The sequence below is a fragment of the Formica exsecta genome, unplaced genomic scaffold, assembly GCF_003651465.1.
Source record: "Formica exsecta isolate Colony F162 unplaced genomic scaffold, ASM365146v1 scaffold178, whole genome shotgun sequence".
NCBI classification, from domain to species: Eukaryota; Metazoa; Arthropoda; class Insecta; order Hymenoptera; family Formicidae; genus Formica; species Formica exsecta.
In genome coordinates this window covers 503,989-525,308 of record NW_021849095.1, presented here as the reverse complement: position 1 = coordinate 525,308, position 21,320 = coordinate 503,989, and the positions used below count along the sequence as shown (strand labels likewise).

General features: G+C 31.6%; 2 protein-coding genes across 3 annotated transcripts in view; both read left to right on the top strand.

The window, feature by feature from the left end:
• Positions 1-21,320, top strand: part of LOC115233587 (protein sickie-like) — a 184,864-nt gene that overhangs the window by 25,263 nt on the left and 138,281 nt on the right. The gene's annotated exons all lie outside the window — the stretch shown is intronic.
• LOC115233591 lies at positions 12,418-14,676 on the top strand. The gene is made up of 2 exons (XM_029804095.1): positions 12,418-12,457; positions 13,013-14,676. The coding sequence occupies exon 2, from the start codon at positions 13,088-13,090 to the stop codon at positions 13,787-13,789; it is 702 nt and encodes a 233-aa protein (XP_029659955.1). The 5' UTR covers positions 12,418-12,457; positions 13,013-13,087; the 3' UTR covers positions 13,790-14,676.

Sequence of the window (21,320 nt, the reverse complement as noted above, 5' to 3'; positions counted from 1 at the left end):
AAATATTCACAGCGCAAATAATAATAATAATAATGATAATGTAATAATAACAATTTAAAAATTTGGAAAGTTATACAAATTTTGTAGATATATCTATAAAGTTCAAATATTTTTTAATATGATATAGCCTTGATTGCCTATATTAAAAATATAAGATAAAACGTGACTTATTATCATAATTTTAATAATAAAATAGGGATAAAGGCTAAAAGGGGATTAATCAATTTAATAAAATAGATTAATAACATAAAATACACATAATTAAATATCTACACAAAATATCGATGTAGAATAAAATTTAAATTTTTTCAGATTTGAAATTACATGCGTACAACTTTCTAATATATATACAGTTGTCCATAAAAAATATTTTTTTAAATAAAAGTGTATCAGAATTATTTAGAAATCACGCTGCAAATCGCGTTGACGTGTTATTATTATTTATAGACGTCGCTACGAAAGTACTCGCAACGAAATTATCAGATGGCAACGCCAGAAAATATGCGCTTTTTTTTTTTTTTTTTTTTTTTTTTGGAAAGCCGCAGGTAGCTCGCAAGAAGGGTGCAGGACAAAAGTTTCTCGACGACTAAAATTAATGGCAAATCCATAGTGGAGTACTAGCTGGTTTCCACCCTTGCTGCCAGTTTTCGTAATGTGCCTCCGAGGCTCCATCTCTCGGGGTTGCAACCCCGAATATGCTTTGACCTGCGGCTGTTACGTTGATTTTTAGCAAACGCGTGTTTGCTCTGAAAGATACTTTAACTCATTTTTGGAAACTTTAAATCATTAAATGCAAATATTTGGGATAACTCTAACCGGAATAATATATATTTTACAAGATATTCTTGTGCTTTAATGAGAAGATATATTTTTATTTTATATTTTAGAAGTTTGAATTCTTTTTAGAAAAAAATTGTAAGATTTTTATAAATTAGATATATTTATATTTTTTTTCAATTATATTTCTATTCTAATTATCTTGTATTTTAAAATGTGAAAAAAATAGGTTTTTCTTTTTCTTTAAAAATACGAAAGAAGTTTTTTTATATTGAATAAAAATTTAATGTTAATGAAAAAGTTTCGATACATTATATATCGTATAATATTTAAGAATATATCGAACCTCTGGGTATCATCTTCTCTTCGGAGAAGTGTGCTACAGTCGGTAAGAGTTTTATCCAACCTACAGATAATTATAGAGATACCTGTGTCGAAAAAATTTGCTTGATATAATTATATTAATATCAACGAGACTAAAAGATAATGCTCTCGAAAAGTTGAGTGATTAATATTTCAAATTATAATTATAATATAATAATTTATATATATATATACATATACATACGTAGATTTATTACTAAATATACATAATCATCAGATACATAATCTTTTCTTTTATAATTACATAAGTAATTTTTATATCAGTAATTTTTAATATAATTATAAAAGAAAAGATTGTATTGTTTTTAATAAAAATGTATGCTATTATAATTACAATTTGAAGTATTAATTGTACTAAATATTTCGAGAGGATTAAGTTTATTCAAGTTTCGTGAATACCGATGTGATTATACTAACCCTACGAGGATGCTATTATTTATTATTATACGTATATACATAAGTATAGGGTATTTAATAAAATAGGCGTATTTAGCTTAAAATCATTTATGATTTGACGTTTATATTAAAATAAATTATTTCTATTTTTAACAAACAAAAATAAGCTTTGCCAAATACTAAACATTTTCTGTTTACCAATATTATTTTATATTTCTCAAGAGTTTACGTTCTTTTCATGGTTTCTTCACTATTAGGTCGAAGTTGGTCTGATCGGTCTCGAACATGCAATATTGCGTAGTTCTTGTGCATTTACAGATTGGCTAAATTATGCGTGCAATCCGCAGCTTAATCCGATACATACGCAGGGTCCGAAGTGCGTGCAATGCGGTGGTGTGCAGGTTTAATCTTTGGATGCGCCACGAGAGGGGTAAGAGGGAACGTGGGGTAAACCTATAACGGGATGTACCAGGATTATAAGTTGTAAGCCTTCGTGAATCGTAAAATCCCATTCGTTAGCAATGCGGGAGCTTGCGGTCGGCTGGGAAGTGGATTCGGAATTTTGTTGGTTAGACAAAAGCTTTTCCAGTTACGACATTGGTGTATGCATGTACATATATTGTATTAGTAAATTTTACGCTATCATTCTTCGTGTGATATTCTGATAAGCTTTATAATACCTTTGTAAGAATTACACCAGATTAAATTTAATATGTAAAAAAAGATTCAGTTATCTTATCATGGAAATTTATATTTTTTATCAAAAGAAGAAAAAATCATACTTTTTTTCTTTTTTCTTTTTAATTAATCTTTTTTATAAAAGATTATTTTCTTAATTTTCGCTTGATGATACCTGGGATTAGTGATACTTAGGCATTGCCATGTATGCGATTGACTCGAATGTTAATTAATTTTTATTATTATAAAATTATATTTACGACATTACTTAATAACTTCTTAATAATCACAAAATAATTTTTTTCCTCGTTTGTGTAGAAAAATTACTTTAATTAAATAATTACTATTATCAAAAATTATTCAATATTATTTCTTATTAAATTGCGTCTAATAATTTTCTTAATTTAAATATATATATATATTTTAGAAGGAAAGATTATTCTCTTGCTCTTTTGCAAAAAATATTTTAACTTATGGAATCATTATATAGATATAAATCAAATTATTTTTTGTTATCTCTAGTGATGCCTTCTGAATTTTTATTATTTATTTGAAAATAGCGAATATATATTATCCTTGAAACCATCGTAATTTTGTGACGGTTGATTCGTATAAGGGGGAGGGTTTTTACCCTATCTCTTGCTGCCGGCTAAAGCGATGAGATTTTATCCAAATGCTATTCATGAAGCGGTAGTCTGATAAAGCGACAGACGTTTCTATTATCACGAGAAATTACTCTGATAATGCGCTTTTCTCATTTACCCTTTTATCCTATGATTTCCTTTTTTTCGTAAAGACGTCATTCAGATCTATAGGTACGCTTTAATGAGAAGTAATTTTTTGTAGAATTGCTGAAGTTATAAATATAATATGAGTTTAATAATAATTGCAACATACAAAAAGTGCAGAAAATGATTGGATCAATTAATGAAAAAAATATAGTGTTATTAAAGAGTAATTAAAAAAAATCAATTTTTATAATGATATTTTTATAATGATAATTTTTTAATAATTTGATAATGACATCAAAATTTAATGATAATATATTAATTTAATTATTAAAAAATTTTATCAAGAAGCCAATTTTAAATTTTCAAATTAATTAATAATTACATGTTTGCAATATTCAATATGACGTAATTTTTTTGCAGTCTTTAATTTCAAATAATTTACATGTTGCAAAATTAATGAATGCGTAAATATTTTATTAAAAAACTCGTACGAGAAGTGTTTTGGATGAATTATTATAAATTTATATTCAAAATTATAGCTCTGTTCCACGTGATTGCTTGCGAATGTGACAGATAAGAACGACATTTTGTAACCATAGGTATCTTAAGGATTCGTCTCGAGGAATTCATGCAACCGCATGGCAGGACACATTTGCAATATGGTGCGATCATATACCAACCCCGTAGCCGAATGTAATTGGTTTTCGGCTCCGCAGCTATGATATGCTTTTGGGGTTGTCGTAGGCGCTGGGGGCCATCCTATATAGAATAGTATACATACACATACACACGCTTTTCGCGCCTAGTCGGGGTGAGTTCAGTTTGTCTCAGGCACCCTTGGCAAGTGCATCTATTGTTCGAGTGCAAAAACCCGAAAATACGCTTATCGTCCGCGATGTAATTTCCTTTCGCGAGTTTTATACGAGTTTTTTTTCTAAGAATATACGTAATAAAATAAAATAATTAATTAAATAGTTAAACATATGATTAAACATACTTCTTGAGAATGCAGTGAGTGTAAAGTACTATAAACTAATGCAAAAAAATTATGCGAGGATTTTTTCTCAATAAGAAAATGTGTAATAATACGAAAAAATATCTCGAAGAAAATTTATATTAAAAATAAATTAATAAATCGCGCGTACCTATACGTTTTAACTTACCAAACTTTTACAAAAAAGTGTTATTTCTTTATAAATATATTACAGTTTTATAAGAATATATTTAATCGATATTGCGATCTCTCTTTCGGAATTGCACACATTGATCGATGTCAGGGTTGAGAAGAAAATTAGATAATGGCCTTGAAGCGAAGGACTTTCCACGTGGATTGGGACTCTCCCAGCCACGAAACCGGCACGATAAAACGACGCCCAACGTCACTGACAATGAGTGCCTCTTTTTTGGCATCAACGTCAAATAATCATTTCGAGAATGTTGAGCGTTACGAGCTTCGTGATTGCGTCGATGGTTACGATCTGAGGCATTTGGAATCGACACGATCAAAATCCATCCACGAAGATTCGAGCGCGACTGAAAATGTTTACGAGATAAAAGACGAGAGAAGCGCCATCGTTAAGGATAATGGAAACTGCTCAAAGTATCCCCAATCGAACTACCCTCGTAAAAACACGCCGCGTGGCTGGGTCGGTGATCCTGAAAAATTCAAGTCAGCGCGGGCGAAACGAGCGCTCGTGGACGAACAAGAACCTCCTCAAGAACACTCGAGAAATTTTGGAATTGAAGAACGGAGGAAAGACTTTGTAGATCGTTACCTCGAGAAAACTCGTAATTTTCACATCGAGAAAGAAATCAAAAACAACGCTGATAAAAGATTCGAAAATGTCGAAGGGATTTGTTTGCACGATTTATTCAACGAAGAAGTAGAAGTAAAAAAAGATTTCGGCTTGAAATTGTACTGCGAGTCGTTCGAATGGAAATCCACTATCAACCGAACGACTAAAATCCGCCGATCCGAATCTTTGAAGTTTAAGAGTTTGATTCCCAGACCGACGGTGGTGAGATCTTGCACGACTCGTGGCTTAGTGAGTTCGAGTTCGGAAAGCTCAGGATTTGGTTCGCCGTTATCACCATTATCGCCGCATCAAGACCCGTCGATCGGTACAGGCACCTCGAAGGATATTATCAAGACCAGCGACAGTAAAAGTTCCGGTTTAGGATCGCCAGAATCACCGAACTCACCTTTATCGCCGGAAAGCCAAAAATATTCGGCGTTTTGTATTATTCAACTACAACTAGAGAAACTGCGAAACTGTACTTGCGAGAAGCGTCAAGCCGAGGTAATTTGCATAAATCTGAAATTTGTCCAAGAAATAGAATTGCGACATTAAAAAAACTTATTCAGTTTAAGCATAATTCTTTCAATTTTGAGAAAAAGTACAAGATAATTATCAAGATGTAAATGTTAAGAGAAATAATTAAGATATAATTTATTAATTAAAATAATGAGATTATCTTAGGATAATTATTGAATTGAAAAATTATAACTGAATGAAAAAAAAAAGATATATATATAATAGTATGATTCATAAAAATATAACATATTAAAAAATGTAATAAGATACAAAAAAATAATTTGACAATATGACAAAAGTATAGTCATAATTTTTTGTCTTAGTCTTGATAATAGTTATTGATCTTAATTTTTAATTGTAACTTTTCTAAATTTATATTGTGCTTAAAATTTTCTACCTGCAGTTTTTTTCTTGAATTTTAAAATTTTGTCGAATGTTTTGCAATTGTATTTGGGAGCAATCCTCGCAAGAAGTGAAGTCGGCGATGAAAGAGCTATAAATCTTATGAGTCATGAGTTGCGTGGGGCGAGCAAGGCAAATCCCATGGGTGCGCAAGCACGTGGTGCGAAGGAATTACGTTCACCCTCACTTCGTACACAAGCATGCGCCCTACCCGCAATACGTACTACATACTGCATACCACTCATTCATGAAGACGCCTCTAGAACAAAATTCTACCTCCTGCAATCTCGACGACAATGCTAACTTTTCTTTCCATAAACTCGTATGTGGCTATAATTAAAACATTGATTTAAGAAAAATAATATTTTGTTATTCATTTAGAATGAATTCGATACGGTTATATAAACCGCGAAAAAATAAAAATATGATAAAGAAATATTTTAAATGATATTTACACAATACTGTAAAAATTAATATAAATGTATTAAAGATATATATTTAATACATAAACAATTTTTATTAATTCAAGATTACTGCAAAGCATACAAGAAAAGTTTCTTATAATTTTTTAATAATTATATAATTGAATGAGCATTAATATAAATATATGTCACAGGCTCTTTGTAGATCCAGCTTTTTTACGAAATGCTTAGGTCTTTTTAAAAACGTCAATCTACCAAAATTTTGTACTTTATGAAAAGATCAAGTTCTTTTTTTGTAAAAAAACTGATTTTACAAATAAATTGCAACATACATAAAGAGAAACTAGAATGTTTTTTTATAAGGTTGCAAATAAGGATTCAAGACTTCTAAATTCACTCTTATCCGTGTAAAAGTATACCTATCAAGTTTCTTTTCATTCCGTCTGATGGCGACATATATGCCAAGAACGCGATTAAAAAAAAATCTTATATTCTTATTAAAATATCAATAAATATATGGCAATCAAAATTAGACACAAGTTCTGTTTAAATTGATAATGAGTCCTAGATGAATTTTATATTTGCTTCACGCTATTATAATCTGTTAAAGAGAGAGAAACAATCTCTCTCTATTATTATATTATTTATTATTTCCACTAAATATATATATATAATCGCTTCTCTCTCTCTCTCTCTCTCTATAATTATTTTTATATATTTAATTTTATCTTTATCAATGTAATCTGTTTGATATTTTATTAATGTTACTTTAATTAAGCAAATATTAATGCTTTTACCATTGCAGAGATATTGTGAATTTTTTTAAATTATTACTAAGAAGAAATTGCGCGAAAAATCATTTATAAAAGTAAAAATTTGACATCATTAGCAAAATGGTATATTAAGATTTGTAGCCTTCTGAAAATGTTTTGTAGCATATACGATATTGAAAACGATTTGCTGATCAAACCGATTTTTCTTGACATTAATGACGTTTATGGGACATCAAACAGGCCGCAAAATAGTAGGCGGATCAGCCTGGATATAAGGAAGATACGGAATCGCTTTTGTATCAATTTTTTCGAGCACGTGTGGAATTTGATCGCTTATTCCACGTGGATCGTCACCCCTCTATAAACGATGTTTTTTCTCATTTTTTCTTTTAAATTTTTCTCCCCCTTTATAAATAGGTAAATTTGATTTCTTTCAAGCTTTTCGTTTATAATGAAAGTATAGTCTCGTATAATGTCGATTTGAAATGAGACATGTGTTACAAATGCTTATATACAAACATAGATATTATGTTTTTAAAAAAATGCTTTGCGGAGCAAAAGCACACTTATCTTATTAAAAACAAAACATCCTCTCCTTACAAGAGCTTTTTTTATATTTTGTCGAACTGGTCACGAATGGACGGTCTGTAGTACGACTCGATACCTTGTCAAATGAGATCTTATTTGATTGCCTGGCCGATGTAATAGAATCATGATCGCTGATAACAGAAATAAATGTTTATGAAACGTACGAAAGTGCCTTCATTGGCACAGCTTCAATATTCTCGATGAAGTCTATACAAGTTCTCATATATATATATACATCTATAATATTTAAAATTAAATTATTCGGTACATGTGTAATTCTCATATACACGTATTATATTTGAGATTAAATTCGAATTAAACATCCCAAGTATAAAAATTAAAAAATATTTTGTGTATGTTTTGTATGATATACATCTGTATAATATAATAATATATAGATTTGATTAATGTTATATGAGATATTAGAAATTTTAATATAAAAGGTTTGAAGAGATTCAATTTTTATTCTTGCGACTGCAAAATCCTTTTATGTATCTAGAAGGTTTCACTTTCATGTGGAAAAAATGATTCGCAATAATCCCGAAGCCAGTGACATAGCAATAACGTTTTCCGTGAGCTACCCTTCGCAGTAGATTTGGTGAATACGGTTCTTCTTCCGCGAGCTCTGCTATGTGAATGCAGAGCTTTGATGTCAAAGCTAAACAGCTCAAATTTTTTAGTTTTTTATACATGTTATAAGTAGCTTGTTTACGCTATACACACACATAATAAAACATGTAGCTGTTAATAAAAATAAATCTTAAAAGCTTTTTAAAGAAAAATTTTAGAAATAGATGGGAGGTTAAAGAAATTTAAATTGTATAAATGAAAATTGTTTTACGAAAAGGATGCAACACAATGAGCTACCTTTTTTCTATTTTTACAATAATATTTGATTTAGTTTTGTAATTTTAGTCTGACGACTTTTGAATCATCGGCTGAGAACCCCTGGCCTAAAATACTAAGCCGCGGGGCACGGCCCGATAGCGCGGGTGCATTATTATATTGAATTCGTGGAAACGGAAAAGTAAGTCGACAGGAAGACCGGAAAGCGAGAAGTTGCGACAGCGTTAAGCCCGATGGTGTGGCTTTATTAATTATTACGACGACCCTTTGGCTGTCATCACCCGCTGCCTCCTACTCCTTTTCCATTTGTGTGTTTGTTTGCGTACGGGCTTTCATATCGATTCGACTGGTTTTGCTAATAAAGAGACATTATTCGCTCAGGTTTATGCGATATTAAGAGCGCTCGCAGTTTTTTGAAGCCTTGACAAATTTTTTTTCGATGTTTCAATTTAAAAAAAATAATTTTGATTGACTTAATTCATCACACACTTATTTATATTGTAATTTATACTTTATCCAAAATTTAATTTTGTATATAAGAATATAACCTTTATATTCTTTTTTTTTATTTTCTACAAAATATCGAAATAATTTTTTGCAACAATTTTTTACAAGTGGTACGTAGTTATAAATTTTATTATATTAATAGTTTTGGTCAAATAAAGTTTTATATAGTGGATTACGTAAAAAATAAGAAATTCCAAGATGTGTATTTGGAATTGACCACTTGTATAGATTTTTGACTCTTAAAAAAATATCCAATCGCATACTTTAGCGCGTGAAAAATCTTTTTCACGAAGGGGACTTCGAAATATTAAGTTATCGGTCAAATAGAATCAAATTAAAAACCCATATGGAAACCCCTTAGTATTGAGTGACGTGTGCGTATCTTCGTTATGATGGATTCCTTCTTTTTCTCTCTTGTCGGCACGCACATCACTTTCGTGTTGCCCGGAGGGTTACTCTTTAGGGTGATTATAAGTCAGCAAGTGTCACGTTTGAAGGCGGACTTGAAATTATTTCCGCCATGAAATTTCGCAATTGATCTTTGCTCTAGGGATTAATGTTGAAAGGAAGATCTTATTTAAGAATGAATTGTAGAAAATTATACAGACGGCAAAAGAAGTTGTTATCTCAAAGCAGGAATCTTCTTAGATTCTCTTTTGGAATTTTTTTATGTTGTATTATGTTGTATATTATACCTTTAGATAATATATATAATACATATATTACATAATATGACGTGTCTTCAAATAAAAATATGAAATTAAAATAAAGAATTATATAACATACAAAAGAAATTGAGAAAAAATTGTTTATAATTAAGATTATCTGTAAATAAAACAAAAGGGGTAAGAGAAAATAAAAATAAGTCTGAGAATTAAATATTTTTATCATGCCTTTGCTTTATAATAATAAATTTTTGACGTTCTAAATATTCGAAAATTTAGAATTAAAAAATTCAAATATCTTAATATTCAGCGAAAATTACAGATTAATTCTTCAAATTAAAAAATTTTTTACTTTTCGAAGTAGTACATTTTTAAATGTGTAAGAATTAATATCACACACAATTAAATATTATTATATATAGTGGTTTAAAATTTAAAACTTTTTAATACTATTATAACATGTTATTACTTACTATGTCTACTGGTCCATACTACGATTATTATGCAAAATGTTTGATGTTGTTTTCCGGAAATTTTTAATCTTATTCTTATCTTACTATCTCAGCATGAGGATTACATTAATTAACGTCACCCTCAAATCAGGCGGGCTTTTAATGTCACCCGGACAACAAGTAGCGCGAACTTATTAGTTAGCATGCATTCGAAATCTTCTGGTGCGTCAAACACTCACCATAAATATGTAAATTTGTCCTAGAGGGATTGCGGGAGGCTGCAAGGAGTAAGGGGTGATATTGTGCCGGCACTCGTCATACGGTGTAGCCGGGAGAGGGCTGCTTTTTCGAAGGGTGGTGTACCTTTTCCTTTATCACGGTGGCGCTTTTATAATATTCACCCCACGTGTACACACGTCTGGATGGTGATTTTGGTCCCTGCGTCGCCTCCGTCATTCTCTATCCCAATGTCGGAAAATACCTTAGCAACGATCGAGATATCGAATAGTGAGAAAGACCGCGTCTTTCGTCTTGTTATCGCTCGGGGATACTGTCTTTTGTCATGCTTCGTTCGATTCTCGAAGACCCGACAAAACGAGATATCGCCGGGACGGATCTTGTCGATGGGTTTTCGATTACCGATGTTTTCGAAACAACTGCGATAGTAGAATCGCTAGAAAAAGAATATTTATTCCTCTCTGGAATAATGCTTCAATCTGTATTACAATATCGGTACACGTTTGTTACATTATCATAAATATATAATATTTTAATGATAATTTAAAGAAAGAAAAATTTAATTTAATATTTTTAACAATTTAAGAAAATATTTAATATTTTTATTTCTTAAAAAATTAATTTGAACTATTGAATTTTTCAAGGAAGAGAAACATCATAAAACTATAAAAATAATGTTTTGAAATATTAATTTGATGTTTAATATCGTTATTATGTAATAATACATTCTATGCAAAACGGCGCTGAGGTATTGCAGGTGGTATCTATTTCAGTGAAATATTTTGTCTGTCAAGAATCATGCTCACACAAGTAGACATATTACTGAAGTACGTGGTGTTGGAATATTAGAAAAAAATATATATCTCTTATTTATTTTTATTTTTTAGCTTTTTTGATATTAATGATTTTCTTGATTGAGAAGAGAGATAATGAGACGTAAGTAAAATAAACTGGCGAATTATTCGATGCAATTATATTGTGATTTCTCTTTCAAAAGTTACTTTCGAATGAAAACCAAGTTTTTATTTCTCACCAGATATTTTTTTATAAAAAGAAAATAATGATAATATATACTTGTAAGAAGTTTTTAAATTACAGAGTTCCTTTAAATCGTTCATCGTCACGTTTCCTTCACAAATTTCTCTTCTTCTCGAATGCCGGTCGTCATAATCCAAATACGCTCGATTTCCATTAGTATCCGGCAATTAACGACGATAATCCAATTTTACGAAACCTCTCACACCTCGAAGCAGCCAGCGCGGCGCCGCGACGCGACGCGTACCACGCATCTAACTCGAGTGCTCGCAAAATTTACGGCGACGCACTACGAGTTAAATGTTAAATAATCGTCACCCTCCCTTTCTCCATCGTCGTTTCTCATTTGGTTCACCGTATATACAGAGTGTTTTTGAAACATATATAATCTAATCGATCTTTGAAAACATCGAGAAGAGCCGTTTCTATTTAGAATGTGACGAGGAACTTTATGAAAGTAGAAATATAAAATTTCAATTTCTGAAAAGTTTTTTTACTATTTGTGTTGCAACACCATAATATTTTTTTTTTTTTAATGTGCGATGCAATTGTAAGCTCAATATTTTAATAACATATTGAGAAGAAGGATAAAAGGGTTTTATATAAATATAGTGTTTTGCTCGAGGAATCACTGTGTTTGACAATATCAAATTTAAATGTATAATGTATTACCATAATAGTTACACTAACATTAACATATAGTTACATAGTTCTTCTTAATTTAATTAATTTAATCTTTTGAATAGATAAATGAAGAGATAAATAATTTATGAATTTTTATAGATTTACATAATTATTTAATTATAAAATTATATTGTTTCTTTCGAAAAACTTTATCTATCTATCTATGAATAGAGATACTAAATTGATTTATATAAATTAATTTGTTGCAACGCACACATTAAAAAATTATAATTTTTTTATTTGTATGCAATGGTAATAAGCAGACGGACGGTTGGATGTCCGGTTATCTGGATATATTCCGAGTTATATCTCTAAAGCATCAAAGAGGGAGGGAAAATACATAAAAAAATAATTTATATCACAAAAATATATTTTGCCGTATGTAACGGATAATTTAGGTGGCAAACTAAGGGTTGTGTAGATTCACCCAATACAATCGCAATATGCGCGTGCGCACGTTCGTCGCCGCGACGCCTCGCATCGTCCTGCAATGGGCCGGACCGTCAGTCCTGCCGAGAAAGGATGGTCGTGTATTCATCCTCCCGTGTCGGTCTGTGATTTCAAGGTTGGTCAATGGATATCGATGAAATTTTTCGTGGAACTTATTAATAATGCAAGAATGTGAAGTGTCGAATATTATGATTAATTGATTCTTTTTATGTTTATTGCGATAATACGCGCATATTTAATAATGATAGACAACGATACTTATTTTATCATAGTATTCTGTTAAAGTTAAGTATAAAATGAAGAATTTATTATAATAATTTACAGACTATGCAATTTTCATCGATGACAGATTATGGAATTTCCATATCGATGACACCATAAAATTTTTATTAATTAAAAATTGTATTTTTTTAAAATAAATCTAAAAATAAATACACGCATGCTAGGAAAGTATAATAAATTCAAAAAAGAATTCAGCATTACCATTAAATCAGAGACAAAAATAATGTTTGATTGTGAATCGCGCGCATATCGAAATATAATTACATGTTTTCCAATTATGTTCTTCGTCATTGAATTTTCGTAATATAAGATTAGAATTTTCAATAAATTCTAATTAGAAGAACCGAATGCGATCTAATCGAATCGTCTACTCTGTGGATCTTGTTAGATTTCTCTGGATACTTGAAAATCTATTCGACGAATCGCGATTGCATAGAGCGACTCGAAAAATGAAAGAAGAACAATGTCGGGTCTCAAGGCGCCCGCGGGCTATTCACGCACTAGCAATGGAACCAAGCCGAAGAGCAGGATTTGTCGATTGAAATCTTCTCGATCGCTGATACCCTCCCTAGCGGGAAATATCCCGGAAAAAACCTTGGAAGTAACCGAATCCTCGTCATCGAGCCCTAGCAGATCATCCACATCGCCGCGAAGAACTTGTAGCGACCGAAAATCGCCCAGAAGACCATCGATAGAAGAACGTCAACAGACGTATCATAGTCCTAAGCGTTCGCCGAGGAAATTTTTACCGTTGTTGGATGACGATTCGTTTCAGGACGAGATGGGTCTGGGACTCGAAGTGTCGTCGACCACATCAACATGCGTCGGCGAAAGATCTGGTATGTCCTTCCTGGAGTTCGAGACTCTATATACCTTGGAAAAGGAGATGCTGATGCAATCGCGATGCAATCACGATCCAGCGGCCCAGTTAAACGACAAGTGCATGGTAACGGGATGGTTTGGCGGTAGAAGAGGTGTCTATACGGAACTTCCAGATCCCTTGCTGTGCCATCGCATGTGTATGTGTGATGCAGTTACACCTGTCTCCAGCTCGCAGGCGCCAACAGAAGGATTCAGCTTTGCACCTGGATGGTCTTTAAATGCAGATCATTTTTATCAGTGGCAACATCGCGGAAAAACTACACAGCAGGTAGTTCGTGATTAGTTTTGAATACTAGATTTACTTCGAATACTAGATGTTTTAATTAAGACTTTGCCAAAGAAACATTAATAGAAACAGGTACTGAAAACAGTAATGAAGTAATGTGTTAATAACGGTAATCAATCGCGATCAAGATTCCCCGCAATTAAAAATATTTTACTCAAAAGAATATTAACTCATTTTAAAGAGATTAATAGAAATAGATATTAGAAATAATAAAATAAAAATCACTAGAAATAGTTTATTTTTAAATTACGTTGATATATCTCTGTTAAAATATTTTCTTATTTTGACACAGCTACGTATACAATGCTCAGTGCATTGAATCAGTGGTTACAAATTTCTCTATAATACTTCTCCGTAATATTAAAGAGTACACTTCTTTAATTACATAATTATGCATAATTTAACTGATTCGTATTGATAAAAAATGAAAAGAATCGATGAGTTATATGTTAAAAAGCATTCTTGTAAATGTGGACGCACGCACCAGATATTATTGATGCACTCGATTGTACAATCATTTTGTAAGAATTATTGGCAGCAATTTAACAGCGAAATTTAATGATCTATTTAAAGGTTCTGCAAGCACATGAAATATAATTTAATCATAATTATTAAATTATGCTAAATTGCATATTGGAAAGAGAATTATATTTTAAAATTGCATTTAAATTAAATAAATATCACGTATTTTGTTTTTGCAAATCGAATAGGCGATAAATTATATTCAAAGAGAGATCGTAATATTGCATTATTATTTAATTATAATTATTAAATCATAAAGTATATATAATGAATTCTACAACATTGAATTATGAAGGATTAAATCGCATTAAATTATATTTTGATACGAATCAAACGATAAATTATATGACTATTAAGAAAAAGATATTGCGTGGCAATACATTAAATTGTTATTTTATTATAATTGTTGAACTGTAAAATAATGAACGATAAAATATTGAAAATGACGAAATCATATTTAAAAATATATTTTTTCAGATCTTCAATTAAGTATATACCATTTATTTTGTTTTTACGAATCGAACAAACGATAGCGACATTGTATCGGGCGGTGAATTAATCCTCACCTGGAAATTTTCGGGAATTTGGAATTCCGAATGCAGATCTCGAAATGAACTGTCAGCGGCACGCGCTCACTCGCACGCGCTCGCGATCTCGAATTAATCGAAAAACGGAAGCAATTTTGCAAGCGGACGCGGTGAATCGTCGTATTTAACGTGGACATTCGTCCTTCTTCGTTTCGGTAACATTTCTCTTTCCACATTCTGTCCTTTCCCCTAAAGGCCCGTAATATTCACTATACCCCATGACCAGCCTCGTCATCCCCTGAGGCGAGCTGATTTTCCTATACACCCTCTCGTCGAGCTAATTTTGGAAACCGAGCCGCAAATTCGCGGCGCTACGCATATCGAATTTAGCTCCATTTCGCCGCTGGCGATTCGCGGATTTCACGCAATCGTCTACTGCGAAAATAATCGCGAAATAATCATCATAGTACAGTAATATGACTGCAGTGCATATCGGACAATGTGTAAATAGAGATATGAGTAAATAAAATTGGAGAATACTTTTGGGAGAAAATAAAAATTTAATATGTACTTTTACGATATTAAGAGATGGTCAAGTTTATCCAAAAAAATTGAGCATTGAGTGTTGTTCTCTTTGCTTCTTTTCATTCTCATAGTCCCGCGCCGCTCGTGTTTCGCTTGTAAAGGACTCTCGAGATTTCTCTCAGCGAGAGGATCGATCCTCGCGAAGGCTATCAAATATGCTGCCCGGGGGTGTGAAGGCACTTTGATCAACCCTCAAGAAGTCCGCTGCCGCCCTTCCGCGATGTTTACTTTAAGGGATGCTATCGGCTACCAGCATCCATGACGCAAGGTGCGCTGTCGTCTTCTTATTCCTTATGCGTATATATCGCCAAAGGATTAGCCCTCGGCGAGACGAAAACAAGGATGTTCATTAGATTGCGATCAAAGCGAATGTTGACTTTATTCGTTAAGTTTGCGCACACACATTGAAGATAATATTAATTCTTAATTAAATGATACTTTGAGTCATCTTGCGACTTTAATTTTTTTTAGATAAAAACTCTAAAATAACAAAAAAAATTAATAATATTTGTATAACAAAAACTTGTAATATTATTTTTATATGCAAAAGTGGAAAATACAATATATTTAGTTTTCTTTGGATATTTATTTGTACATATACATATATTCTTTTTTTAATTTTTTTTATAAAGTAAAGTCTATAATTTAAATAATTACTTATCTCATATAGGATGCTCAAATATGCTTCTCTATATATTTTTATTGTTAGATAACTTATTTAGGCATTAAAATTTACTTTTTAAATAATTATAAAATATGATTAGATATTTACGAAGAAATTAAATGATATATTGTTTCTCTATTATCTCTCATTTTGCTTATTTCATATAATGATTCAAAAATAATGGCATAGAAATCGTAAATGCCATAATGATCGATATCGGTGAATACAGTTCACGTTTCTTTTCTTCATTTGTCCTTTTGTGATATTTACCTTGGGGAATAGCACCAGTATCTTCTTGCAGAAAGAAGGGTGATTCTGTTTCCCTTTCCCGTTATTAAGGACCGGATTGGTTCATGCTTCTATTCCTTTCGACAAAGCAAACATATTCGCGTCATTATTGCGTCTCGCGTAGCTTCATTATTCGTGCGGAAATGAGCGATCTAATTTTATCTTATTGGGTGTATCATGCCTCTTCCTCTCTTTTCTCCATGCAATTTATATCATATGGCGAGAATGCATCTGATACTGAGATACATTCCATACTCAAATATTTAAAAAGCGAAAATGTTCTCCATTTCTAAAAATTGCAGATTTTGCAAGTTTATTTGTAATATATAAAAAGACACACACACACACGCACATATATACGAAACATATATAATTTATAAAATGTATTTGCTAACATTTAGAAACATTAATATTTAGAAACTCAGAAATTCTCATTTTATTTTACTTATTTTTTGTTTGAAGAATCCGCTTGTAATATTTATAATTTCTCTTTAAATTTTATTGTAATAAAATAATTAATTGTTACTATTTTTTGCCAGAGTTATAATGTCTTTCTTATGTTTTGTTTTTCGCGGATGACACGTACAATAGAGTTATTGATCTCTCTTTCAATATCGAAAAAAAAAAATTTTTTACGGCTGGCAAAACTCATTACTGACATCATCTGTTATTTATCGAGTTACATGAGTGGATGAGCTTTGACATGTGTCGCAACATATCCATATTCATAAATCAGCCATCCGCGCAAATTGTTGGGAATGTTATTGTTAGCCATATAACAAGTTTACATTACTGAAAATATCGACGCATTTGCGAGAAATTGCAGCTCTCGTGAAACAAAATACGAATGATAAACGAATTGAAACACGCTTTTATATATTAAAAAAAAGTACTGTCACATTTAGTTGTTTTATATTATTTTAATTTAATTTTAATCAAATTTAGTTTATGTTTAATTTTATTGAGTTAAATTTTCGTATATTTCTCTATTGTTATTATATCATTTTATTGAGGCACACGGAATCGGTAGAGAAAGGAAAAGTTGGAATAGCGCGAAAGGGGCGCGCGAAAGAGGGCGCACGGCATGACGAGAGCAATTTTCGTGGGGCTGCAAATTGGCAATCGGACGATAAATGATTTAGGTCGTACTCACGGATGTCGATACTCAATATACGTACATATGCGTTTGTGTTTGTTCTGCGATACTTGGTATGGAGACGAACCTACCCCAAGGCGAAGCGCATATTTCCGCCTATCGAGTCATCTTACCGAGAAAATAGATCTTTAATCAAATCGCGAAGTGAGTCACAGATTCATACGTGCATGAAATACATTTGCAAGCATACAAAGCGTTTTGTAAGTCGCGAATTATTTTGAAGTAAATAAAACGATTTGATTATAAATATTAAAAGATGCATGAGAAATGAAGAAACATTTTTTTCAACTAAATCCTTTCTTTTATCTCTATACACGTATTAAAATTCTTAATTTAATTGTTACTCTAATTTTTAATTGTCTGAAATGTTAGAAAGAGAGAGAAAGAGTGATAAAATTATAACTAAATTATAATTATGAAATATTATTAATTTTTTTGTCATTAAAATAATAATTTTCAGAGTTTTAACTTAGAATGAAAAGAGGCACAGGATGCAGGACATCTTTCATATATGTAGCTTACACAATAAATATACAGCGATACGAGCATGCTCCCTAAATTTTTAAATCCTCGTATAGTTTATTAATGTCGCTACATGCTGGGATAAATATTTCTCTTTCTATTCGAACGCCGTACTCTGAACACATAAATACTCATAATCCGTTTGTGTAGCAGGATGCAGCAGGATGTTAAAAAAATAATCGAGGTAGACGCGTTTGCAGCAATGGTGTTAAATAAATACGTCGACACACACAGCGTAGCACCTGGATTATCACGAAAAAGGGATTTCGTAGCTTTATCGGGTTTCGCTTTGCGCGGATTTTTAGCCGCTATTTTGCAGCTCAGTTTCCATCAGAATTATTCTGCACGTTACTTGCCAAAAAAGAGAAACAATCCAATTTCGTGTCGTTATACATTTTTCTAAAAACAAATCAAAAAACAAATTTAAATTTAAAAAAGTTTCGAAGTAGAGATAGAATTTAATCTAATTTAATTACATATCCAATAAATACAATTTATAATTGAGAAATATTGATAAGATTTTGATAAAAACTTAATTTCTATATTTATTATATTGTTACGAAATAAAATGTTTCTCTTTTTTATTTTTTTATTACTTTTTATTATGTAATATTATCTTTTGTCTTTGATGACCGTTTTGTATATTATGTTCAAAAGAAATTTCGGTAAGCCGTCCGAAAAAGGACACTCGACACGCAAAATCAATATTCCCCGCGTACACTCTCGGACCTTCCGGAGTCTATGTCACATTGCGTCCACATCAAATGCGACGTGGAAATGCCACATCACACGAATATCGTACCGATACGTTTCACGCAAGAACAGACGTGTCGAACTACATTGTAGAAATGTATCGCAGTTGCAATCGGTGTTGAAACCGCAATTATAGACCCACATCAATGACAAATTATTTTCATTTTTCTTTTTTAATCAAGCTACTCGTCAAACTAATATGTATACACGATAAATTATATAATTATGCACGAAAAATTCGTATATTTATATAATAAATAAAATAAAATGTAGGTGATATATTTTCTTCTTCTCTTTATATACATAAACAGGCTGTATCATAAGTAATTATTATTTAAATAAGAGATGAAATTTTTTTTTATATATATAATATATGTATGTGTGTGTGTATTCTCTCTGAAACGGCTTTATAAAAATTAAAAGTATTTCAGAAATTTATTAAAAATATATGCACACACAGGATAATTAGCATTTAGATAGTTTTCTGAAGCGATTTATTTCTAAAATAACATGTGGTAAATAATATTTAGATGATAGTGTATGGAGTAGTATTGTTAGGTAAATGCTTGGTGAGAGAGAGAAATAAACGATAAGATACAGCAAGCATCGTTGAGATACGAAGAGAACCGTCTTGCTCCTTGGGGCAATAGGATACTGCTTGGGAAGATAGGACCGCTGTCGAATCAGGAGCGCGACCCCAAGCAAATGTCGAAGCTCGTTAGAGTGTTTCGAAGAGCGAGTTAGCGGTCTCCCGCGCGCTATACGTGAGCCGAAAGAATTATAGCAATTTCGACGTGACGAAACCTGAATCAGTAATACAGTCTCTACGAATGGCACGCGTCTGCTGTACAGATTTTGTCGAAGAAATGGGTAGAAATTTTCCTTAATAATCGAAGGGAGTTCCTTTTTAATTTGGAAATAGTTACAGATAATATGTTTGAGAAATTAATTATCGAGTTTTATGCAATTATCCTTTGATAACATGAAATAAAAATAATAAAAAGAGCATTTTTCTTTTATTTTTTCATGTTTTTTTATGGGCATAATTATTCCTAACAATAGTTATTTAATTTTTTTCAATTCTTTAAATATATTATATATTTATTTTGGAAAGAGAGATGGAGAGGCTTATTATATGTGTATTCTAGAGCTATGAAAATATACTCTTCTATTATTTAGATTTGATGTATGCTAAGAAATATTTTTATTTAAAAAAAACATATATATTTATTAAATTCTAGCAAAAACTTTTCTAAAACTAATATGATTATTGCGTAGTGCATATTTAAATGTTAGGTATACTGCACTGTCTCGACACAGTGCATGTTGCAAGATGCATAACTGCCTCGGAAAAGATAAACGAGTGTTCTTATGCAAGACAAACCTACAGGCGAAAGTTTTGCACGTGTGCATTTGCGAGATTCTAAAATCGAGGGCCTGGTCTCTCACTTGTTTTGTGTGGGCCAGTTAGCGTATGCGAAAAGATGCCCACACGAGACGACACACAATGGCAGGGTTGGGCCCGGTTGCATCGCGACTCGGATAAATTTAGCTCGTTCTCGCGAATACGTGTGTACGCACGTGCACACGCGTCGTATAATGGCGCGTAGGTGAGCCATTCATTCATAAAACATAACCCACGTGGCGCCGATGGCAAACTACGAAAAAACAAGTTGCGAGCTAAAGAGATGAGCATAAAGAAAAAGAAACAACGCGTGGTTGAGGAAAAAGGATAAAGTTCTTAGTAATTCCATTACGCGGATTTTCGCAAGAAATGTTTTGATCGTGAAATTCTAGTAATATTGTATAATTTATTTAATTGATATAAATTATATATTTTTTATTAAAGGAATTAAATTATATATTTTTCATCAATTATATTATTTATTATATTTTTTTTTATTGTTAGTATTTTTACGAATATTTTTTTTTTTTTCCTTTTTTCCTTTGAATAGTTGTTTCTTTTTTCAACATTCTCATTTATATCTTTATGTTTTGATACGTCTGTATGTATTAGAGATTTAAAAATGTTTGGACAGGCTTTAATTTTACGGGGAAACAGAGGATGCTAATCAGATCTTATCGGAGTACCGTCGTAATGGTGAACGCGTAAAAATAACTTTGTTCTCTTGAAAGAGGGAGAGAGAGAGAAAGAGAGAAGAGTTTGGTTGTCATGACGACAAGAGAGTTTTCTCGAATTCTGCGAGGGTGTGAGAACATAGGACATGCTTGTTGCAGGACACGTACCCTCCTGAGGAAAGAGGGTGCATGCATCCTCCATCTAGTTCTTGGGGGAGCGATAACTCGGTTACAATGGTTCTCAACCGCGCATGATTTTCAATCTGACGATCTATTATACTCTTATATCAATTTCGATGAATTTTTATACAGAGTGCTAGTTTTAAACAAAATAAAATTTGAGAAATGTGGAAATTTTATTAATTATTAGACAAAAATAAAATTATAGTAAAATTTTAGTGTTTTTTTTTTATATTTTTATTTTATATATTT